A 26,525-nucleotide genomic window follows, 5' to 3' on the forward strand; every position below is an offset into this window, starting at 1 on the left:
CGGATAAACTGTTTGGATGTCCAGCCAATGGGAGATCTCGATTTAAAAATCGTACCTCTTTGTGTGTAGTAGAGGTGTATCTCTAGTAAACGAACCGCAATTTAGGTTACTACAATTGTTTAATTTTCACTTATTGGAGTCTTTAGGTGAGTGAACAATTAATATTTAACTAGGATATTTCAAATTTCTTCAAGAGATAATCTCTTATATTTTCTAGAGACCTGAAATTCGAGTGTTAACCTAGCTCTATAACCCTATTCTAAATTCCCTTTGTAGTTGGTATGTCACTATACCATATTACATTCTCTTACTAGTTTTAATCAATTTGAAGCAACTTTATCAACGCCGTGATTTCTTATTCTACCAGTCGCTTAATATGCACTTTATTTTTCAAACATAGGAATTGTTATTATTTCATTGAGGCGGGAACATTTTCAAGGTCATTCACGCATAGTAGGCGAAGGAGGGAAAGCAGCATTCTTCCCATTCAAATCCGTTGCTAGGATACATTTGTTTATGCATTACACATTTTATGAAATATTTCCGTTTCAATAACTTATAAGTTAGAGCATCTAAGTTACTTAACTTACCATTTCGAGAATAGTTTTTCTAATAACACTTAACTCAATGGCTAGCTCTTGCTTAATGTAATGTCCAAAAGTCATGAGCCTAAGCCTAGGCCTGGTCAAAATTATTCTTCATCTAAACTTAATGTTACCTCATAATGGCCTAGATAGTACTGTACCTAAGTTTTATACAAAAGTAAAACTAGGCCTAGCCTAACTTAATAAAGTTTAAACAACTTGGAGTTTCTTCTTTCATTTTAAATATTATAATTTAAACTCAACCTATTTTGCTTGTTGAATTTACTTATGGTACTTTAGATAGGTCAAGCTTAATTTTGTATTTCTCACCCAAGCTAGGCAATTAAATCTTAGGAACGATAAGTTATATCGGGCCTCGATCGTAACTTATGAGGTTCAATCGAATGAAACCATCACTGTATCAAAACAACAACCGAGTCAACCAATACTAACCTAACTTAAATGCCCATTTAAACTCACACGATCGAAAGTCTCGCCGGAACGATAACTTAAAACTTGTCGCTTAAGTTAGCGCTTTTTGGATGAAAAGCAAACTATACTTATTTTAGGTAAGTTACCGGTACCGTAAGTTTAACTTACTTTCCTTTTAAAGGGAACATTCATTTAGCCTATCGATGATTTCTTTTAGATCTGATATAAGTTATTGATATTTTTGTTTTACTTCTTGATCGGTATTCCTTCTGTTTTAGGCTAATATAGCTTCAAACGCATTTTAAATTACAAATTAAGAACTACCGTAACCTTGTTTTAAAAAGCAAAACTAATATCCTAGCCTACATATTGGCTTAGGAAATTAAACTATTCTAAACTAACCAAACATAACTAATCTTAACCAAACTTGCTGTAAGTTTAGGCTAAGTTACGATTTAAAAATTCGGTAATTATGTCGACCTCCAGTCAACGCTCTAAAAATTAATTTTTTTTATCTGTTCGTTTTTTTGTGTTGATTCCAAAAATGATAGTAATTTTTTGCGAAAAAGCTCCGTTTTCCGGAAAAACTGAAAAAATGCTTTTTTACCCAAAATACATGTTGTGGGTCTGTAGGTACTCAAATTGTGCGGAATTTCTGAATTGAACGGTATATTTCTCATTATGATCCGACCAATATTAAGTTAACATCATAAAACGGAAAAAACAGAAAAACACCTTTTTGTTTGGCTAAGTTAAATTATTAGGATAAACTTAAGTTAAGCTAACTGAAAGATGACCTAACCTATACTAACCCAACCTAGCCTAACCTAACCTATACTAACCTAGCCTAACCTAACCTAACCTAACTCAACCTAAACTAACCTAACCTAATAAAACCCCATTAGGTTAGGTAAAACTTACTCGACACTAACTTCGTTTGTGGTAAGTAGACTACTATTCATCTAATAACCTGTACCCAACCTAACCTAACCTAATAAAAACCCGTTAGGCTATGTTGGGTTAGGTTAGGTAAGTATAGGTTAGGTTAGATTAGGTTACAGGTTATTAGATGAATAGTAGTCTACTTACTGTACCACAAATGAAGTTATGGTCGGGGTTCGTAGAGTTCTGCAGCGGCAGAGAAGAAGAATAATGTGGCCGGTATTCCTCGGAGTATCTCTCTTTGAACAAAAATTCTGCGAGATACCCCAAAAAGTGCTTTGACGATTTGCCGTACTTAGGTATGTTAGCACGTATCTCTCTCCACCGGTGCTCAATGGTGTTTGAATGAGCCCCGGACTCTGAGTCGACAAAGTTCCTAGAGTGGTTCACTGTCAGGTATCTAAAATGGCTGTTCAAAGTGTAATAAGCCCGCCAGCAATCTGTTATCACCACCGACCCTGGACGGACCGACTTCCTCACCAATTTCACTAACGTCTTTGTAGAACGGTCATGAACCAGTACAAAAAAACTTTCTTTCATGTGCCTTGTCACACCTCCAAGAACCCACTGCCCCTTCACTATCCTGCCGCGATTGTATTTTCTTTTGCCAAACTTGGCTTCGTCAATTTCTACATTGCACCCTGGCCCTCCTATACGTTTCGCATTATCCACCTTCTATCAATGATACATGCACCTAATTTACAAACAAGAAAGAGGAAGTTACAAACAAGATTAAAAACAAACATTCCATTATAAGGGACAGGGTTGGGGGGATAGGGCTAGGAAAAGTTTTTTTCCGGTTTCTCATTTTTTTAAATTCGTTGTGAAATTCCGCACAATTTGAGTACCTACCCACAACATGTATTTTGCGCAAAACAGTATTTTTTCTGTTTTTCCGGAAAACTGAGCTTTTCCGCAAAAAATGTCTCATTTTTGAAATCAGCACTAAAAAACGAACAGATTAAAAAAAAATAATTTTTAAAGCGTTGACTGGAGGTCGACATAATTACCAAAAATTCTGTTTGATAACGGAAAAGGCATTGGGAATAGGCTATCAATCAGAATTATGTCAGAAAGTGTTAGGCTACAGCAAGTTTAGAACAGTTTCATTTCAATTTCAATATAATATTTTTTTATTGTTTGTTGATACTGAACAATATTTATTTAGGCTGTACTTTAAGTAACCATGTTGGAGCAAAAAACAACTGTTTTAATTTACACTTGTGCACCTGTTGCTCGAATTTGAGCGATTACAAAGTACAGTAGACTCCCTCTTATCCGGGACCTCCTCAGGCTCGGAAATTTAATTAAAATTAAAATTTTGAAAATTGAAAATTGTTATTTTTAAAACCCTATGCAAGTGTACAACTTGAAACTTATAGAATTTGGAGTACACACCTATTACTATCAGATAATAAATAACAAACACATAGTCAATTGCCTTTATGTAAAGAAAAATTGTTTAAAGTCAGTTTTTGTTACATCGTTGTGTTAAACTTAAAGCAGGTAACCTATATATTTAGTTAACAGGGGTTTTTTTTAACAGCATTTATTTCGGGTTCAATAATGAAATTATTTACAGAAGTGTTAACAAAATAAATAATAAATTAACAATGAGAGCATATTAAATGTGGAATTGACTCTAAAACTCAAGAATATCAAATTAAATTTAGACAGAATAGAAAACTAGTGTTTAATTGAATCAAGGAGAAACACAAAGGTTTAGGCAATAATCAAATACGAGTAATGTCCAGTGGTCGAAACTCGACCAAAAATATGTAATGTACTCACTTATGTTAATGTTTCACCCCACACTGTAAATAAAACATGTTATTGGAGTTTCTTCCATTTGTTTTGATTTTCTGTTTATATTTCGTTGTTATTTCGTCACCAGCATGGCAACGCATAAGATCCATGTAAATTTTTTCAAATTTTTAAACTCATTTTTTGCGCTTATCTTTGAGCCTATTTAAATTTATAAAGGGATTCTGCACACCTACAGGAAAATAGCTTTCTAACGGTATGCGTAGATTTTCCCTACGATGCACACGAGCTGAGAAAAAAGGTTTTAAAGAAACATGCTTGCCTATTAATATATAGATAATATATAGATAGATAGATAATAACATAAACATATGACTTAAATAAAAATAATAGTCACATGCTAAAAATAATAGTCACATGCTAGCTTATATACAGATCATGAGTGAAAGTCCAACCATGGCCCCACTAGAAAAACATACCATGCTGCAGGATCCATGACGTCACACTAGTGGAAATATTTCATTAATAAATTCATTGCCATCACCATTCCCTTATGTTTTAGGAAAATAAACAAGCTGGCTGTTTGTAATGGATTTTAATGGTAAGAGTTTAGTACAACTATCCACCACTGTGACGTAGTGTTGCGCTGCCCGTGCTGCAGCATGGCCTGTTTTTTTTCTAGTGGGGCCTTGGTCCAACACTATTACTGTTAATTTATTGAAAAATAATATTAAACATAACATAACAAAAACAATATTAACATTGTGGGTTCGCCCAGACCTGAAATACCCTGTAACATAATTAATTTATATAAAATAACTAGCTGACCCGGCGAACTTCGTATCGCCTAAGTTATAGGTTTCCCCTAAGACAGACCGATGGAAAGAAAGTACCGTTGCGTTTAATTTTCAAGATGATCTCGTTCGCATCGCTCAATCACGTCCTGGTTGAAGTTCGTTCGCTACGCTCACTCACCTTTGGGTTGGAGCTCGTTCGCTACGCTCACTCACCTTTAGGTTGGAGCTCGTTCGCTGCGCTCACTTGCCTTCAGGTTAGCTCGTTCGCTACGCTAACTCGCCTCCAGGTTGAAGTTCGTTCGCTACGCTCACTCACCTTTTGGTTGCAAATTAGCTGTTGTCATAAATGTAAAAGAAATAATAGTGCTGCACCCTGTTGGTAATCCTTGTAACTTTAATGCTATTGAACATCATAGAACAGAACCAACTTGTTTAATTGAAACAGCTGTTAAGATTCATTAATTCCATTTCTCATAAGGTTAACATGGGAAACTCCAGAGCCACTGGGGCGGAGCCCTTTTAAGAATTTCGAAACGGGAAATAGTTTACGTCCGATTCGCATACCTACAGAATTTACACATCAAATTTCATAACGATCGGTGAAGTCGTTCCGGAGGAGTTTGCAGACAAACACTGTGACACGAGAATTTTATATATTAGATTAATCTTCTTTCTAAGGCTTCCTTTATCCAATAGATCTTGAGGAAGCCTATGATGTATAAATAGCCTATATTACCATATTAAAATTTAGATCTTTCTGAAGATATTGGTTTTTAGCGAATTTCCCATAGGGAATAAGCAGCTATTACCGTAGTACTCATGGTAAGACCTGGTATGTACCAAATTTACCTTTTTTGTTTTGATAACCTCAGAGGTCAAAAACACCATACGTTCGTTAGTGCGATAACTCTAACCTACTGTACCTTTGTAAAAATTATCCAACTTTTATGAAATTTGGTACAATTGTGTAAACCTACTTTTATTCAAACGAGTTCGCAAGCGAGCGTGATTGAACCATGGATCACGCTCGTTTGCGAACTCGTTTGAATAAAAGTAGATTGAATAAGGGTCAAAAATGAGAGAATCTAATTTTTACCCCATAAAAATGGAAATTTATGGGGTAAAAATAAGGTTTTCTCATTTTTGACCTTGATTTTTGAGCCCTAGAGAGTAAAAATGCTACTTAAGCCCCGCAACGCATGCATTAAAAAATGGCTGGTTTTGCTGCAGTATGACGAAAAACACTTTATTACCTTCCCTGTAGCAGCAAATCTAGGTTGTCCATTAGCATGCTCCTTATTTCCTGATTGATTTGATTTATACCTACACAGCAAATTTGTTTACAGGGAACAACGATGGAAATGGATCTTTTCTACATCAATGGTCAAGATGGTATTTCACTACCTGAAATGATTGATTGGGATATCAAATTATGTGATTCAGACATCAAAGAAGAAATTGGAGTGAACAATTTTACAGGTGGGACTTGTTGGCTTTTAATTTTTGTGGAAGGCTTTAAAAATTATGATTTAAAAAATATCTATGGTTTGTTAAAAGCTCTTTAGGCCTAACAAAAATTGATTTATGTTATTTTTATAGCTGTTGATAGGCTAACTTAGCTATCCAGTGCTTTGATTACGATACATTGGTAATTCTTTTATGAATTAGCCTACAGTAGACCCCCTCTTAACCGACCCTAATGGGACTGGACCTAGGTCGGATAAATCAAAAGGTCAGTTAAAACGGACAATCCCTAAAATCATAACATAATGAAGTGCTATTCATTTGGAATTATATAATCATTATTTTGAAGTCATACTTGATCAAATAAACTACTCTTATCTCTTTTTTCGTATTTTGATACAAAAGTCACAAACAAACACAAAACACGGTCAAAAGTCAAATAGGCCTACTTTCAGTGGAATATTATAGTAGGCAAGAGTCAATACAAATTCCTATTTTAAGAAATGTAGTGTACTGTAATGTAATTTATGCTTTCCAAATCCATCATAATACAGTACAGAACCTTTGTCGAAATTAAAGATACAAGCAACCATTTTGTTACCAGAAAGGATGTTTTATTTGTAGCCTCTCACTGGAGGCTCGAGGGCTTTTAATTTCATGATCACTCTAATAGCTTTTTCTTGTTTTATAAGTATTTTATCCAAATTTGCCTTAGTTGTTGCTCCGTAAATGGCGATTCCATAGGATATGTGGGAATGAATTAGAGAATAATAGATTATCCTAAAAGAGTTTCCAAGTTGCAAACCTTGGACATCAGCCGCAAGGCATGAATGCCAGATGATAATTTATTTACTACATAGTTTATGTGATTATCCCAAGATAGATTTTCATCAATAACCAGTCCCAGAAACTTTGTTTGGTTTAACTGATCAATTTTGTCTGTTTTTATAAAAATATTAGGTTCAAATGCTGTTATTGATTGTTTAGTTGAAAAGGATATTAGATTTGATTTTGTTGTGCTGATAAGCAGATTTCTTTCATCCAAAAACATAGAGAGGAGACTCCTGTTTGAGGATTTTTCAATAATTAAATTGGATTTTTCTGAAAACAAAACATTAGAGTCATCAGCATACACACACATAGATCCATCACTGACCGGGATCATCTCTGGTAACCCCTTAATGTAACAGAGGAACAAAAAGAGGCCCCAAGATCGATCCCTGGGGTACTCCATATCGTAGTGTCTGCCGCTGAGATCTAAAGTTTTCAATATATTTAGTATTTCTTTTCTCTATTACGTAGTCCACTTCAACAAACTGTTCTCTGTTTTCTAAATATGAAGTGAACCACCGTAGTTCTTTTCCTATTATTCCTAATTCATTTAAAATATTTAATAGTTTACAATGTGAAACGCTGTCAAAAGCTCTACTAAGGTCTAAAAATATTCCAACTGCTTTATCACCATTATCTACTGAATTTATAATTGATTCAATAAAATCTATACCAGCTGTTATTGTAGATTTTCCTGGTCTAAACCCGTGTTGCTCCTTATCAAACACTTTCGTTTCAAGGTAATTAAAGAGCTGAATATAAACAACTCGTTCAAAAATTTTTGAAAAAACCGGTAAAAGAGATATTGGGCAATAGCTTGATGGGTCTGCGGTGTTTCCTTTTTTGAATATGGGAATAACTTTGGCTAATTTTAATTTGGATGGAAAAATTCCTGAAATCAGAGAAGAATTTATTACATGTGCTAATGGTTTTAAAATATATGGTAATGATCTTTTAATTATTGTGATAGGTATTTCATCATACCCCGTTGAATATTTATTTTCAAAAGAAAGTATTAATTTTCCAAGATTGTCTTCAGTTATAGATTCAAACTTAAAATTTTTAATAATGCAAGATTTTGAGGGTTTCTGTGTTACTGTACCTATTGCTGTTGTTAATGGTTGTGAAACATATGACAAAACAAGCTTTTCAACTGCAGTTGTAAAAAAGTTATTAAATATATTACTCACTGCCAGTGAATTCAAGAATTTATTATTGGCTAGCGAATAATAATCAAACCGATCACAAATCACTAGGCCTTCTTCAAATTTTGAAATCCAAACATCTTGATGAATTGTCTCCAAGAATTCAAAGAATTCACTTGCGTCTCATGAGACATGATTTTTCAATCACTTGTATTCCTGGAAAGCAGCTTCTAGTTCCTGATGCTCTTTCAAGAGCACCTCTCCCATTTTCAGACACTGGTGACCGTGAGTTTGAAGAAGAAACCCCAGCGTTTGTTTAAATGGTTTTGTTGTCCATCGATATAAACAACTGCATAGTTGCTAAATTATTGGAGGAACAAAATCAAGATCCAACTATATCGGAACTGAAGAAATAATTATCCAAGGTTGGCCTTCTAAGGCATCATTACGAGATGACCTAGCTAAAACCATATAATTCAATTAAGGATGAACTAAGTGTTGATAATGAGATGATACTACGAGGTTCAAGACTTGTAATTCCACCAGTTCTTCAGTCTTGGGCACTTCAAAGCCTACATGAAGGTCATTTTGGAATTACCAAGTGTCGTTTACGTGCAAAAGAGTCAGTCTGGTGGCCAGGAATCTCTTCAGCCATTGAAAGTATGGTGAAATCATGCTCTACTTGTATTAAACATTGAAGAAACAGCCATGAACCATTGCTTCCTACACCATTCCCTAACAGACCATGGAAAACTCTTGCAATAGATTTGTTCAAACTTGATGGCGTTTGGTTTTTAACTGTGACAGATTATTACTCCCAGATATTTTGAGACAGCTGAATTAGAGTCATTAACATAAAATGAAGTGATAATGAGATGCGAAGCCTTTTTCTGTCGACATGGCATTCCAGAAGAAGTTAGGTCTGACTTTGGGTCTCAATTTAAAGTCCTTGAACATTCAAATTTCCACCAAAATAATTACAAAGAAAAATGTGGAAGACCCTTATTTAGCGCTTAAAAACCCCTCATTTCCTAGGACACTAGCCTGGATCTGTTTAGCACATTACTTCGGGCTAGGCCTTTTAAACTACGCCTCTAGGGCTTTTCTTCTAGTTTCTTCCAATATCCAATATCCCCAATAGTTTGATCCCTGATACATGCCCGAAAGATGTCTCGACAAAGACGACTGAGGTTCTAACGTCGAGGCGGATGGGCTAAGTTGGCATGGAAAAAATTGCATGGTGATCACTTGCAGAGTAGTCTTCGGAGACTCGCCAGTCAGTAATCCGATTGGCTAGGTCTTCAGATGCCACGGGCGAAAGTGAAGACATTGCCCACGTTTAGGATATGAAGACCCAGCCTGGCTGCCATCTCTAAAACATCAGAGTGTCGGTTCTGATATTGCTCACTCAGAAGCAAAATATTAGCGCCTTGCTCGGTTGCGAATTTGTACAGCAAACCGTCAGCTGTCCTGTTCCTTTGCATGTTAAGCTGAAGGGCGATGATCATTTCTGGGTGGATCTTCTGTTGTGCTTGCTTATAAGCAGCACAATGGCTTAATCCTGTAGCGTGCTTGATGTCATTGTTCTTCAAGCTGGCCTTTGTGCACAGGACACAAGATTCAGCGGAGCTGCATACACTAGCCCTGTGATTCTGGCCGCCGCACTTATAGTGCAGTAAAAATAAGAGAAAAATTCCATAAACCTAAAAAAAATTAGCACAACCGGGGAATTTGGTACAGATGTTGGGTGTACCTTCCTTTTGAACATACTAAAAGTCCCCTAAAATTGAAGCTGTGCTACGGCCGCCATATTGGAAAATGGCGGCATATTTCTGTATTTTTCGCTATAGTGACTTTATTATTAGAGATACAGGAAAAAGCTAAATATACAAAATGTAGGTCATCTAAAAATACACATTTTTTGTATTTACCATCTTTCTCTAAACCCAACGGTTTTTGAGTTATTTGTTATTAAGTAAAGATAGTTTTTTCTATTTATCAAAAATAGGTGAAACACATGGAAATTGTCCGTTACTTTCAAGGATTATGATAATTTATCCTATTTAGTTAAATAGTGTGATACTATAAAATCTTAAAATTTAATCTTATTTTATGAGTAAAACAACTCTGCCACAGCAAACCTGCAGACTCAGCAAATTTCCTTTTGATTGGATGTTTTATTAATTGTATTTAAATAAAATCAGATTCAACAGGTACCTAGGTTTGCTGCTACAGGTAGGTTATTATAGTGTGTTTTTTTTAGTAAAATATCAATAACTTAGTATAAAATAATTAATTTTCCAAGTTTGATCATAATAAATCTATAAACAAACAAACTGCAACAGTTAACTAATTCATAATAATAGCATGGTAGCGTAAGATTTACAATTTACAAATTTAAATATACAAATTTTGGTTGTGTTTACTAAAAATATGGCGATTATTCGTCACGATTTGAATACTAACTGAAGGGGTTTTCAAAAGGAGATGAAGCAAGTAATTTAATTACTGTAATATTAACTCGTACCAAGTATCGGAAATATTGTATGGAGTGAGGAAATCAACCATATTTTGTAAACTACGCAATAGTCATATTAATATTTTATACTCATTTGTACCCATTTAATAAATTAACATTTTAATATTTTGATGACACTACCACTATCACTCTGATATCAACTAAGTGGGATGAATAATTGTCGTAAACCTTGAAAGTAACCGTCGATTGCGATGGGTTTCACCGATTTTTGATAAATAAAACTAACTATACCATGCTTAATTAGTCACCAACATGAACTAGACACGAAAAACACCCTTCCAAATTTACAATGGGATGTCAAGTATAGTTAGTTAGTGTGGTGGTGCCATAAAAATACTAAAATGTTAACTATTAAATGGATAAAAAATAAGATAAAATATTAATATGACTATTGCGTACTTTACAAAATATGGTAGATTACCTTACTGCATACAATATTTTCGGTGCTTGGTACGAATTAATATTACTTAAATAACAGGCTCCATCTTCTTTTGAAAACCCATTTGGTTAATATTCTAATCGTGACGAATAATCGCCATCTTTTTAGTAAACACAACCAAAATTTGTATATTCAAATTTGTTTATTGTAAATTTAAAACTCCCATGCTATTCTTATGAATTAGTTAACTGTTGCAGTTTGCTTGTTTATAGATATATTTTGGAAAATTAGTTATTTTATAGTAAGGTATTGATATTTAAAAAAAAACCACTATAATAACCTTCCTGTAGCAGCAAACCTAGGTACCTGTTGAACCTAATTTTATTTATATACATTTTTTAATAAAACATCCAATCAAATGGAAATTTGCTGAGTCTGCAGGTTTGCTGTGGCGGAGTTGTTTTACTCATAAAATAAGCTTAAATTTTTAGATTTTATAGTATCACACTATTTAACTAAATAGGATAAATTATCATAATCCTGGAAAGTAACGGTAAATTTCCATGTGTTTCGCCTTTTTTTTGATAAATAGAAAAAACTAAATATACTTAATAACAAATAACTCAAAAACCGTTGGGTTTAGAGAAAGATGGTAAATACAAAAAATGTGTATTTTTAGATGACCTACATTTTGTATATTTAGCTTTTTCCTGTATCTCTAATAATAAAGTCACTATAGCGAAAAATACAGAAATATGCCGCCATTTTCCAATATGGCGGCCGTAGCACAGCTTCAATTTTAGGGGACTTTTAGTATGTTCAAAAGGAAGGTACACCCAACATCTGTACCAAATTCCCCGGTTGTGCTAATTTTTTTTGGGTCAAAACATATTTTTACTGTACTATTATAGCACATATTGCTTCTGTCGGGACCTTTGCAGCGATTAGCTAGTGGGTTCCCCGAGAACAGACTTGACTGCAGTGGATACCTCTTCCTCAGTCGAGTACGTGAGTTTGTCGAGGTCTCTCACTTCCAATGTCGATTTTTGGCTCGAGAATTCATACCTAGGCACTTGCACCAAGGATGGATTGCAAATCGGCCCCGAATTTTGCCTTCGTCCCAGAGGAATGGCCAAGCTCTATAAGGAGACAACCAGCTCTGGTTTCTCTGAGTGATTTCATGACTGCTCCCTTCTCTTCAGGCTTCGTCTTTTGACGTATCTCACCAAGGACGTCAGCCAAAAGGACGTATGTCTTTCTGCTCATCGGCTAGATTAGAAGAGTGTCAGGGCATTGCTTAGAGGCTCTCTTTTTCTTGAGCTTTTTTGTCATCTCGTCACCAGGCTGGACAAAAGACTGCTGAGGATGGTTCTTCTGCTTGCCCTTCCGTTTCGCAACTGTCACCTACTCTCCTGGTTTGTTTCTGTCGGCCTTCATTTTCTTCTCGGTCACAGGCTCAGCTGGGCTTGCAGTTGAGGACTGAGACGTATGTTGTCGGGGTGAGGTCTGCGTCGACGAAGAGACGAGGGTCCTTTCACATGACTTCCAAGACTTGCGGAGGTGGAGGATGTGGTTAAGATAGGACTCCAGCTTGGTAATCCCAGTCTTAACGTCTTGGTTCAAGTTCCTCTGTCTGGGTGTGAAAGAATTGGCGTGAACAGGGGAGCGACTCAAACGTGAGCTCCTCCTGAATGGGTCCAAGTCCCCTTCAGGTGTTGTTTCTACCTCTTTTTTGTGTGTTAGGTTAGGGAACCCGAAATTATTTCTTGCACAATTGAAACGTTTTCTTTTTGCTTGTGTTCTGCCATTTTTTTTTTTCAATAAATATAAATAAACAAATTAGAGTACAAAATAACCTTTATGTACATCTTAAAATTAAATTACATGCTATTGTTTGATAATGAATAGGCCTAAGTACTGTTTTTCAATGATTTTTAAAATACTCTATTATTTTTAGGTCTTGGATATGAGTTACCATCTCTGGATATTGAAGAAGATCCTAATCCGATGTGGACACAACATTATTCAGCCAATTCTAATTCAAGTTTTGAACTGGACTTCCTTGGGGAAGGAGCTTCTGCTTTGATGGTCAATCCTAGTAGTGTAGTGCCATTTCTATGTAGTAGAAGACGATTGGAGGTCGAAGAGACAAAGAGTTCAGAAGCGGAAGAATATTCAAAAGTGTCACTTATAGATACCATATCTCAGGTTGGTCTAATTCTCTCTTTGTATAGGTTCAAGTGTTTTAAGAGAAGTAGCATAATTAATTAGTGAAACTTAGGAAGCGATAATGCAATTTAAATTGCATGCTGAATTTGATTGTCTCTTGTATAAACTTTACATTGTGTGATTTAATTGAGGTGTGAAAGTTATTGATCCTTTTTATTGTTTAAAAAATGTCTACCTGAGCGCTATTACTTAAAGCTAGAAAATAATACGCTTGCAGAGATATAGCTATCAATAAACAGAATTCTGGTTTGAAGGAGCTGAGTGTAGATGTTGGTACCAGTACAATTGTTGAGTTATATAAACTTACTAGAATAGTAACTACCTAGATGTTAATGTAATTGTAGAATTGTTGAGTTATATTATTTTTCTCACCAGCAAAGTGAGGTGAATTTACATATTTCCCTATCTCTTTCTCTGTAATTAAATTTTCACAGATTTGCACCTGTTTGCCTGAATTGACACTGTGTTATACAGGGTGATTCAAAAAAGACTTTACAACTTTGAAAATTCATATAAATCTTATTAAACAAGGTACAGAGCTGGTTTTATAGTGTTGTTTTAAAGGAAAACACTGCAAGTTTTTTTACCTTAAACTAAAGATGTTCTATGTGACTTAGGGCGTTTTTTGACGGTGAAGGAGTGTGATACACCCATTTCTAGATGTTCTAGGGAGTTGAAATTTCACACACTTGTAGTTCTTGGTAAAATAAAATAAAATAAAATTCAAAAAAGTCGCATTTTCAAATTTTAACCCTCCCAAAAATCCAAAATGGCGGACCTCTAAAAACGACAAAACACGTTTTTTTCAAACGGCTATAGCTTGAAAACGGTAAGAGCTATAAAAGATTTGAGGAAAAACGTAGGTTCGGAATTAAATTTCCAACTATGCGTTTATCAAAAATCGCACTCCTTCACCGTCAAAAAACGCCCTACTTTCAAAATTTTGTAAATTTCTCTCAAATTTTTAACGGGTTTCACTATTTTTTCATACCGTACCTAAATAATTATTTTCCCCAAATCCAACGGAAGTCACATAGAACATCTTTAGTTTAAGGTAAAAAAACTTGAAGTGTTTTCCTTTAAAACAAGGGTCGCCGGATTTCTACCCCCGGATATTTACCCCCATGAAAAAACGCCTACGTCATTTTGACGTCACGAGGGGCGGGGCCTATACACGGTCGAGAAACAGCCCGCGACTGGAAATCTACCCCCGGAAATCTACCCCCGGAAATCTACCCCCAGACATCTACCCCCGGACATCTACCCCCGGAAATCTACCCCCAGACATCTACCCCCCGTGGTCAGCTCTGTCACGTATCGGCCAATATTCATTGTTGTAATTGATTTTATTGACTGTTTTATGTAAATCAACGGCTCTTCGGTTAGTAATTGCCATCTAATATCTAGTATTACGCATGTGACATGTCATTGTTTTGTTTAACATTATCTATCTTCCTAATGAAATAGGCTGTAACAGCCCTTTTTCACCCGAACTACTTCACCGATTTTTATGATCGAGGTGTAATTTTAAATCTTAAAATCTAGCGCAACGCAAAATGGTAATTAAAACAATATTTTGATAAAGGGCTTCAAAAGTTTGTCCCTTAAGCATTTGATTTATTTCTAGAGAGTGATTTAAATGTTTGGCCAACTTTCACACCCAGTAAAACCTAACGGCGCATGCACGAGCGCAGATCGTGAAATTTAATACATATCATTGAAGGAGGTTATTTACTGATTACTAGAGGTAAAAATACAGTGCAATTAAATGTTGATAAAAACCTGCCACTGGTTGACCAATAAATTAATTAATTACTTGGTGAAACCCATCAAAATCGACGGTTGCTTTAAAGGCTTACGATAATTCTTTTAACTGTGACACAGTGAAATTATAAAAAAACGTGAGTATTTAGCATTGTTTAATGAGTAATAAATAAGTGTAGAAACAATAATGACTATTGCGTTAGTTACAAAATATGGTTTATCATTCAATGAATAACATATTTCTTATACCGTCAGTCATAGGTGTTATTGTGTTTGGATGTGTTGGATGTATGTGTCTTAGTAGACAGGATAAGAGCACAATGAACTTCTTCTGTAGATAAATAATTCGTTGGCTAAGAAAAATATAAGCCGGATTAATAAATGTCTCAATCCAAGCGCATTAAAATAGCCCTGGTCTGAACCTTTTTTGTAGTATGTAGTTAGTTTAATAACATTCAAAGGCTCTATTGTGTTTTCACTAAGCTGAATGAATACATCAAAGTAACATCTCTAACAAGTCTGCAATAAATTGCAATTTGGCAGATTAATGACTGATTTCTTCATACAAATTATTACAAATTTAATCCATTTGCTGTAAACCACTATTAATTTAAAAATATATACACGGCTCATATGGGCAACGTGCCCTTCTGCACTTTAATTATTTTGTATTGTATTACACAATCGAAATCTTTTCCAATAATTGAAAACATGTATGAAAATAATCTTATGAACCTATCTTAGATATGACAAAATATTAGCAAAAGTGGTAAAAAATGCAGACACCAAGCCGTACAATAGATATAAGATAGTTCAATAAGTAATAATTTTAATAGTTACTGTATGTAATATTTTCCAATGATTTCGTAAAGGAACGTTATACTGTATTGCAGAACATGAGATGATGCAGAAAAATAGTTATTTGTGTAACTAGTGGTGAAAGTGGCACTTTGCTGCACACGAGAGCAAATAGAGTGCAGCAAAGGCCTTTTTCACTCGTGTTACACATTATATTTTTCCTACAGTCACTATAAAGCATATAAATAATTAGTCTTTCAAACACTATACAACACGTTTTTAGGTTCAGCTGGCTACACAAATGGTGCCCTAGAGAAAGTAGTACCCGCGGTCCGTATCACTCCGCTATTTTTTCCTCGGCAAGAAATAATGTGCTCCGCGTTTTGAGAATATAGTTCCGTATGTTTTTGTAATTTGAAGTGGTTTCCGCGCCTAAAAAAAAGTTTTAAAGGTATTTTCTTGTTTATTAAGATCGTAGGAATGTTTTAAAAACGTATAAAAGTAAAGTCCAGAAATACCGAAACTATAAACACGAAATGACAGGTTAAATTGTAGTTATAATAGTCAAACAGCTGCTCATAGTATTATTATCTTTAAGTGTTGCCAACCTATTTCCAAGCGTACACGGATTACGTGCATAATATAACCACGCTGTTTTGTGTTGTTTCGTTGGAATCCTGATGTGCGACAAAGTATAAACCGTACGACAAAGTATAAACCGTACGGCAAAGTATAAATATGCAGCAATTAGTAGCTTTCTGTACTATAAACAGTACAAGGAAGCCAAATGTGTCGGGTGACTGTAGGAAAAATACATTTTTAAATAAGAAAACTACATTGTAAATACTTCTTTTTGACAAACTCAGTAACTCTCTATGTGTTGTTTAAAATACAATTTTAATGTTAACAGCTGTTTCATTGAAAAATTATCCATATGACGATAATGTAAACAAATCTGGGAAAGGAACTTTTAAAGGTTTGCTTATGGGCCAATCTTTTGAAGCCCTTTATCAAAATATCGTTTTAATTACCATTTTGCGTTGCGCTAGATCTTAAGATTTAAAATTACACCTCGATCATAAAAATCGGTGAAGTAGTTCGGGTGAAAAAGGGCTGTTACAGCCTATTTCATTAGGAAGATAGATAATGTTAAACAAGACAATGACATGTCACATGCGTAATAATAGATATTAGATGACTATTACTAACCGAAAAAGCCGTTGATTTACATAAAACAGTCAATAAAATCAATTACAACAATGAATATTGGCCGATACGTGACAGAGCTGACCACGGGGGGTAGATGTCTGGGGGTAGATTTCCGGGGGTAGATGTCCGGGGGTAGATGTCTGGGGGTAGATGTCCGGGGGTAGATGTCCGGGGGTAGATTTCCAGTCGCGGGCAGTTTCTCGACCGTGTATAGGCCCCGCCCCTCGTGACGTCAAAATGACGTAGGCGTTTTTTCATGGGGGTAAATATCCGGGGGTAGAAATCCGCTACCCCTAAAACAACACCAAAACCAGCTCTGTACCTAAGATTTATATGAATTTTAAAAGTTGTAATGTCCTTTTTGAATCACCCTGTATATAGTTAGAAACTAACTAGCCTATTACTGGTAACATATTGATTTCTCTAGCAAGCTACCAATGTATTTATATTTATTTTTTATTTATTTACAGAATGCCATTGCATTAAAAATGACAGGACATTTGTTAATTGCATTATAATACTTAAAGCTAAATAGTAATATTCAAATTAAAACAAAATAATTATAATACTTAAAATCCTACCAATTTCCACTTAAAAATTCATTTAAAGAAGAAAATGTTTTGGTTAGCAACAAGTCTTCACATTCTTTTTTTTTAATTTGTTCAGATTGGTGATGTTTTTTTTATATTATAAGGAACTAAGTTGTAAAATTTTGGTCCAATATATTGACGTAATGCTTCAAATAGTGATAATCTATGGCTAGTGGGCTTAATTAGGTTCTTATGTCTAGTGTTATACCTATGGTTTGTGTGACTCTCCCTGAAAATGGACAAATTGTTGAATACCCAAAATAATGCTTCTAAAACATATAGGTTGTAAAATGTTAAAACTTGAAAAGCATGAAAGATGGCTTTACATGGACTTCTTCTTCAGGGTACTTAAGCAATAATTCTAAGTGCCTTCTTTTGAAGCCTAAAAATCTTTTTACCACGGCAAGAATTTCCCCACACAAGAATTCGGTATGACATTAAAGATGAAAAATATGAGTGATCAACTGATAATTGGGTTTTAGTGTCAGTGACTTGAGAAATTGTTCTGAGAGAAAAAATGACTGAAGAAAGTTGTTTTCAGAATTTGTTAATGTGAGGAAGCCAGTGAAGATTTTTGTTTATATGTATACCCAAAAAATTGACTGTCTCCTCGGACATTAACTGAGAATTTGGAAAAGTGATTTGTTTTAAACAATTTCTATGATCTGATCGAAAATTAACTACTTGAGTCTTGTCCATGTTCAAGGAGAGCCCATTTATCCCAAACCAGCCACTTAGAGCGGCCAATTCTGTAACTACTGTGTGCTGAAGGGATTCAACATTGGGTCCCTTACATTACATAACATCATTGTGTCATCTGCAAACTAAAAGACATCCATCTTTGACACGTTTGGTAGGTCATTAAATAAAGAATAAACAAATAAGAATTAAATAAATAAGAAACATACAGGGGCCCAATATTGATCCCTGAGGCACACCTACTTCAACTTTTTCCCAATTAGAATATACAGTATGTCCATATTTGATCATTTTAGTCCTCATTGTAGAGGTAATCTATAGGCCTACATTAAGCCCTAATCATTTTGCATATAGGCCTAAGTGGCTTCTGGTGTGTACAAGAAAGTTTGTGTGTTGTTTCAATCATTCTCTGTTGGTTCAATCCATGCCATCATGTCCGTTTTATCTGTTCAGGCGTTTTACCTGTTGTACAAAATGAAAGATATGTTCTGTTTGTCAAAAAAGTTTTAAAGAAAATCTGCAAGTATAATTTTGATAAGTCGATGGCTCAGATGGTAGTGTCACGGGCATCAGGCCCAAGGCAGCAATGTTGTGGGTTTTTTGGAATCCTGGTACTTGCCATTACATTTGGTCAGTACAGTTTGCCCTTGCAGTATACCATCTCACCATTTGTTTTGGTGGCGATTCGTCCCAAGCACAGGCCCGAGGCATATGTGAGCTGGCAAATACTAGGTTAAAAGAGGCTGCTAACATCTCATTAAAAAAATCACAAGACATTTAAACAATAATAAGTTTTATCACACAGTTTATTTTGAATTAGGCCCAACAATCAGTATTAAGTTAGTAGTTGAATGTTTATATTGAATGGCAATTTTCTAAGACTTATTGAAAAATGTCTTTCAGGTAAGTGTCAAAAAAGAGTCTGTAAAAGTGGAGGAAAAAGAAAATGATACAAAAGCAACAGTTATAAAAGTGGAAGAGTTTCTTGAAGAGGATGAAACCGTTGCAACTTCAGAACAGCCACAGGACATTCTATCGATGCCTATTGAGTTTGTTAATGTAGCGATGGAGAACAGTGCTATTAAGGTGAGTTAATTTTATCCAACTGAATAATATTTTAGTCTTACCATTGACTATTGGATACTGAAGTTGTATTTATAGTCAAAGGTCTTGCATTAAAAATAAAGGTTAATATAAACTTACAGCATACTTTAGATAGTCAGTTACTGGTATTTATGTATTTCTATCTATCTAGTAAGAATTAAATATTTGATAAAATTATACAATTTAACAATTGGAGATATTTCACAATTCTGATTTCCCCTTTTGGAATCATCAGTAGGCCTATCTTTGTTAAAGTTCATCATTAGTATTTTCCGGAGTGTAATGTTCTTACTTTTTACTGTATTTCTATGAGAGTGCTAGTTAAAACGTTTTGAAATCGTTGGCCTTAATATTTATTTATCAAGTCTGTGATAACCGATAATATTTTTGTTTGCAGGTTTTAACTCCATCAAAAAAGACTTCTCAAAAGCGCCAAGTGATGCCTTGCGTTGCCGATGGAAGTAACAAACCCTACCCCAAACCTGCCTACTCGTACTCATGTCTAATAGCAATGGCGTTGAAGAATTCACAATCAGGATGTCTTCCAGTTTCAGAAATATACAGCTTTATGTGGTAAGTATTGTTTTATCATGCAAAACTTCAATTTTGAATGAGTGGTGAGTATGAGTAATGTTTAGAAGTAGTCGAGATGTATCGTGCAGCTTTGCTACTGGCTAAGACTAGCTGGTCCATTAGCCAGAATCATTAATTGTAAATTATCGGTCAAACACTTAGTTGTCAACATTTTTTGTCTTCTTAGCCGAGTTCATTCATTAATAAAGGTAACATGCTACCTTTAAAGTAGTAATTAAAAAATGCTGGCACGGCTTGTCAAGGAAACCAGCTTGACATTTTCTATAAGAAATCAGTGGAGTGTTAAAATTAGGTTACTATCACCTCCTAAGTTATGTTCTTACGAGTTGGTTGTGCATTATGTGGCTGGCCAACTAATGCATGTTTTTACAACATTAGCTACGAGTTCATAGGCCTAACAGAATAGAAAATGTTATGCAGTAAAGTATATTTTTTACAGTATCTTTTTTTAGACTACAACTGTTTATACAAATGGTTGTACACGGTTTTCCTAGTTAACTTGCCCGAACTTCCTTTTTACTAGCCGATCATGTTTTTTTATTAAGGTTGTGGGGTGGGGAGTAGTATAACACCAACAATACAAATCAATCGGAACCACTCCACAAGCGTTTAGTCAACAATTTGGATGGCTGGATTTTTTATGGAATTCAGGATATTTGATAGAAAATAGTCAGAGACAAGCCAACATTTCACTATCACCATCGCAGGAAGATTTTACATTTGAAAATCTTACTTTCCTTGTGATAGCAGATGATAATTTTGGTGATTTCTGTGAACACAGGAGGCGATGGAGGTGTGTACTTGACCGCAGTAAAACTTTCAGGATTTAGCCACGATCACGGATTATGCTTTCAACAATTAGGCCTACTATAGTTTTAGGGTTTAAAAATTCTTTCTTTTTAAGTAATTCAGTGGAGTTTGGATAGTTGGAGTTCCATTGTATGTCAATTACCTGAATATACGCATTTGGTTCTTCCGTATTTACATCTTGATCTTGTTTTACAGCCATCACTTTCCTTATTTCAAAACTGCACCAAATGGATGGAAAAACTCTGTGCGTCATAATCTTTCGCTAAACAAGTGTTTTGAGAAGATCGAGAAGCCACCTAGCTCAGGGAATAATGGCTCTCAAAGAAAAGGATGCTTATGGGCTATGAATCCTGCTAAAATCTCAAAAATGGACGAAGAAGTTGCCAAATGGTCAAGAAAGGATCCATCTGCAATTAAAAAAGCAATGGTTTACCCAGGTAATTGAATTGTTTTAATTTGCTGATATTAAAGTCGAGTCTGTTTTTGAATAGGTAAGTCTAGGCTACTTATAATTCCCCCTCCCCACCCAAACAAATCGACAAATAATAAAACAAGTACAAAAAGCTTGACCATTTCATGAATGTTTCCCCAATAATAGATAAACAAATTAAGACTTCTTCAAGTCTCTGGAACTAAGATTCCTAGCAGAGAACGAGGATGTTTTTAATGCAAATGTTTAAAACTATTTAATTTTCAGATAATCTAGAGCTTCTTGAAAGAGGAGAACTGAAAGACGAAGCTGCTTTTGACAGTGAAGAAGTTGAAGAGGACACTGAAGAAGTAAGCCACTTGAGACCATTGTGCATGCATATTGCATATAAAAACAATATTTTCAATAATGCAGTAGCTATAAATTAAATTTAAGATTTTTGAAATCTGATTAAGTTAATACAAGAGGTAAATCTATGAACCAAGCAACAAATCAGAAATACTACTCTCATGACTGCAAGGATCTTTATAAAGAATGTGTAATCTTATAGTTTATACATCCGTTGATTCATCTTCTAGTAATATTTTATATATCCAGGTTAGAGAAGAAGAGGCAGAGGAAGATTTTGGAGTTGATGCTGAGGATGAAAGGATATCTCCTATAGATGATGATAGTGATGATGAAATATCAAGTGTTCCTCCCTCCCTCCAGCCATTTGAGCCTAAATTTGCTTTACTCAACCAAAGAAAACTCACAGCAAAGACAATCAATCAAGATCAATCAGAAGAACCGGCGGAAATAAGCGTCAACATGGACTTTGAGGTAGGTACCAAACCGTCGTGGGATTAAAAATCTTGTTTTGTAAAGGAAGTATGAAACACATTTGTCTCACTTTGTTATGGTGATTTCTCTGTTTTACGATGGTTTTATAAACGTAAACTGTGGCCTTTTGTGGAACATTTTCTCATTATGAACAAGTAAAAACTAAATAAACTAAAATGTTCATCAGAATACAGTATTGCTAACATTCACCTAGTGAGTTTAGCCATTTCTTAACTCAGTGTAATTGACTCAGATCATAGTGTTGTTTAGTGTTCACTGTCTTCCAAACAATTTGACACCTTATGTTATGTTACAGATCAGTGAAGACGTATATGATGAGTTGGAAGTGTCGGACACCAAAGCACTTTTGGGCTTTGACGACTCTATACCGATCTACGCAGTCGACCCCACTGATGAGAACGTACTGATAGAACTGCCGATGGTGAAGAGACCGCGAGTGCAGGCCAATTACATCTGTCAACCAGTGCTCAACATGAAGAGGCACAATATCAGTGGGTTTAGATCTATTAAAATACAAAGTCCCTGAGTCATGTAACATTTCTTGTACAAAGACTGATCACTTTGAAACTTCTAAGTCAATTATCGTCAGTGGTAACTAGCTGCAGGTTCTGGTTTTTTTTGTACAAAATGTACATAACTGTGTAGCATTAGGTAATTTTTAAGATCCTTAAGAATAGTGTTATTGTGATATTACTTGTGTGATAGTAATGTACAAGATGACATAACTTGTAAGAAATTTGTGTTCACTAAAAAAGTATTATTCAGGCCTGCACACTTAAAACATAGCCTCCTACTCTATTTTTAATAATTTAATAATTATTGTTAATTTTTTTTATTCAACTTCGTAAACTAAATGTTTACCTTCTGAACTATCTATATTTGCTTTACATTTACTTTTTAATTTATGAATTTGAGAGGATCAAGTTTTAAATAATTTTTTACACATAGATATTAGAGAATAATCCATGAACATGTTATTTTAAGTATTATTAAACTGAAAACTTCCAATAGTTAGGAACTGGATTGAGATGATTTTTGTGCAGTTAATGTGTAATTAATCACCAGGCAGATTTAGATTTGTTTTAAACCACTAAGTAAAGCAATGTTACACCTAAAAATAGTAGAAAAAATCTGATTAGCTACTAGATTTATAAGCAATGAAACAATTAAAAAGGTATGTTGGAACATGGAGTAACCAAGATTGGTAAAACAGCTTCTTTATAAATTCTTTAAAAAAATGTATGTTGATACAATAGTTCTAATAATCCGAACCATCTTTTGGGGAGAAAAGCTTACTGTGTTAGGATTGAAACAAAGCTATGTGCGTTGAAATTCAAACCAAGCTATGTGTTCTGCAATTCAAACCAATGTGTCCAGCCAACCAGTAAACCGAGAAAACTATCGATTGTACATGAATTCTGTATAGCACCGAAAATTTGAAATAATCGCCAACCATCACCAGTGTTTTTTGGATCTCTTAAAATCATCGTTGAGTAAGAAGATTGTGATTACGAGAAATGATCATGGTGTTTTGTGACTGCGGAAGACAATGACAGTGTTTTTGTGATCAGAAGCAATTTATGGCCATTTACACCGTATAAAAATACAGTGATTCTATTTTTTAATTCACTTTTGCTGCATTTGGACTAATGGTACTGCGAACATGGTCTTGTCTTAATTAGTTCAGATCATTGCACCTATTAAAAATAATTAACGATTTTCTAGAGATTCTTGTCTTCCCCTTTAAAAAATTTTGTCATTTAGATTTTCAAAATTTACATGGGTCATAGAAGACAACTTTGCACTTAATTGTTTACTTACACTTCAATACATGCTAGTTGATGAAGTCAGTAATACTTTGCATTTAGTGTCCGGACTGGTGCGATGGCATCGCTTTAGTTGTGTGTAAGTTTTGTGAAATTTCAAATTTGAATGAATCCTCCGAGAGGAAGACAAGAAACCAAGGAGAATCGTTGAGAATTTCTTCTTTGTCATTGAAGTTAAGAGCAAACAAAATTATTTACTATTAATTGGTGTCAGTAATTTGCTCCTTGACTAGAAGGAAAATGTAGTTTTATTATGGGGATGTTCTAAAACCGACTGATACTCATGCCTTAGAGAAAAACTTCCCTAGCCAGTCCATAACTAACTGGCTTCTTACCTGTGTCATTGTAAACGTTCACTTGAACTGATGGTATAAGTAACTTTAATTCCATTGACCAAACTGAGGGGGTGGGGTGTAAGGCAAGTGTATACTAGAGACAATTAGTGATTGTAAAAAAAGACTATAGACTTGGATTTTCTTCGATGTAGAAAACTAAAAATGTTGAAACAATAACTTTCCTATTAAAAAAATCCCAAATATTCAGTATTGGTTACCTTTAAAAGAACATCGACTTTCATTGTAGCAAAGAAATTGAGAGACTTTAAAGGCTAGTCATTTTCAGCTTTAATGTTTTAGCCTTTATTTTGTATTGAGTACTTACAATTAACTGTATATTTGCCATTTGCTAATAATAAATTAACAAGCTATATACTTAAGTTTTCTTCGATATTGTGTTAAAAGTATCTTTGCCAAATAACTACTTTCCTTAAAAAATAAAAATACATTTTTCAATCCCCTAAAGCCTGTTATATGTATGTATGCACATATAATTTAACATAGCATTTCTATATACACACTTTTTTTAAACTCTGTCCTATGCTATTTGAGTGAAAATGTCAATCCTGACAGCTAGGTTAGTCCTATTAAATGTTTAACGTAAGATACTGAATCAATAGGCCGTATCAACATAAAAATACTGCAGACTGTAAAATCAGGTTTAGATAGGTCAAATGCGTTTCTCAGGATTTTCTTTAACTTTGTTGTGTGTTTGAAAGTTTAGCTAGGTTGTGTGGTGAAAAATAAGTAATTGTCCATTACTATTAGACGAGTGAAAAACAAGATTTCACATTTCACCACCTTTGAGAGGAGTATACAAGTGTATGTAATCTAAATGCCCAAGCAAACAAATCTTAAAATTAATAAGATGTGCCAGAACCAGAATGATAGTTAATTGTTGTGTTTTGTAAAAACATGTGAAGAGGATGTCGTAACTTTCTGTACTCTTATTTAAAGTCCCATAAAGGAAAACTGTCTCAAATCATGTGCAATAAGTTGATGTTTTAATCTCTTTACTTTTCTTTGATATAATCAAATTTTCAGTAACTTTATACAAAATTGTAAGTAGCCTATAAACATAAGTTATGATTTAGTTTATTCGGTTTTGTTCAAACAATCGATTATTATGAATTGTAAGATGTTTTAGAAACATCAAGCAATAACAATAGTTTATATCTGGGTGTTTTTTATTTGTCCATTCATATATTAAGTATTTTAATTTTAATTAACCTGTCATTTACTGAAAGTAAAACAAGTGTTAATTCTTTGATCGAGGTGCATTTCCTTCTTTTTAATGTTTGTAAATGAGTGTTGTGAAAGATTTGTAAGTGTATGGTTTTACACATATTGGGAAAATGTGGTCAAGTACAAAACTATTATTAAGTTCACCTCAACTGAAATGTAAATACTGAAATTTGTACTAATAAATTTTGTACTGTTCTATAAATTCTAATTTCTTATTACTTCCTTCCATTTTTATTAGAATTTTTCTCAAAGGGAGGACTTAAAGAAGAAAATAATGTGGTTATGTGGAAAATAATAACTGTTACACCTAGCCACCCATTAACAAACTGCTTTCACTTCTTTCTTCTGATTGTAGAGGCGAAATATAGCGGTTCCTGTTCCCTGGTCTAGGTCTTACTATGAGAACTACGTATCAGCTTATTCCCCATACAGAAAATCTGCTAAAAACTAAATTTTGAGCGGTTTTTAACATAATAGGTTCATTTACTAAATAAAGCAATTAAATACAGAAAATACAGATTTTAAATTTTTATTTTAAAATAATTCATCAGAAGCACTCACTGTATACTGCTGATAGTATTTCATTACTAGGACCGAAAGCGGCATTATCCGGCGCACGCTCAAGTTTCATGTGTTTGGCTTTGCCTCACACAGGAAAACCAAATGTCATGTGTGAGGCGAAGCCAAGCATGTGAGAGTCATTTGCATGTACGAGTAAAATCTAAGGATACTTTTTAATTTTATCACAATGTAAAAAAAAACGTTATCAGCATTCTGAGTCTGACACATACTTTCTCCCATAAGCTTATCAACAACCTTTATCATGGGTAAGCAATAAGAGTAAATATGATATTTTATAGTAAAAAAACACAAAAGTTGCAATAACTTTTGAGCCATAATTGTTACAGCAATGGGGTGTTGTACTATTTTTTATAATTATAAGGACCATACCATATTAATTTTAATCAAAGCCAGCTTTTCCCCGAAAATCAGATTTTTTTGTTATTTTATGGTTTTTTTATGGGAAAATAACATAATTTACAATAACTTGTGAACCGTAATTTTTACGAAAATAGGATTTTTACCATTCTGTTCAGATTTTAAAGGACTAAGTATAACATACTAAATTTATATCAAAATCGTTCTGGCCATTTTTGAGAAAATCTTATTTT

At 34.3% G+C, this 26,525-nt stretch overlaps 1 protein-coding gene across 1 annotated transcript; it reads left to right on the forward strand.

Annotated features, from left to right (window-relative positions):
* On the forward strand, positions 1 to 25,533 carry LOC129005504 (uncharacterized). Its single transcript, XM_054434413.1, has 9 exons — positions 1 to 146; positions 5,866 to 5,998; positions 12,835 to 13,085; positions 19,070 to 19,252; positions 19,668 to 19,843; positions 20,870 to 21,111; positions 21,372 to 21,454; positions 21,702 to 21,926; positions 22,243 to 25,533. Exons 2-9 carry the CDS (start codon positions 5,875 to 5,877, stop codon positions 22,471 to 22,473), a joined length of 1,515 nt encoding a protein of 504 aa, XP_054290388.1. The 5' UTR covers positions 1 to 146; positions 5,866 to 5,874; the 3' UTR covers positions 22,474 to 25,533.
* The last annotated feature ends 992 nt before the right edge of the window (positions 25,534 to 26,525 follow it).

This window comes from Macrosteles quadrilineatus, unplaced genomic scaffold, assembly GCF_028750875.1.
Source record: "Macrosteles quadrilineatus isolate MER2022 unplaced genomic scaffold, UCM_ALF_1.0 Scaffold_22__1_contigs__length_1958994, whole genome shotgun sequence".
Classification (NCBI taxonomy): domain Eukaryota; kingdom Metazoa; phylum Arthropoda; class Insecta; order Hemiptera; family Cicadellidae; genus Macrosteles; species Macrosteles quadrilineatus.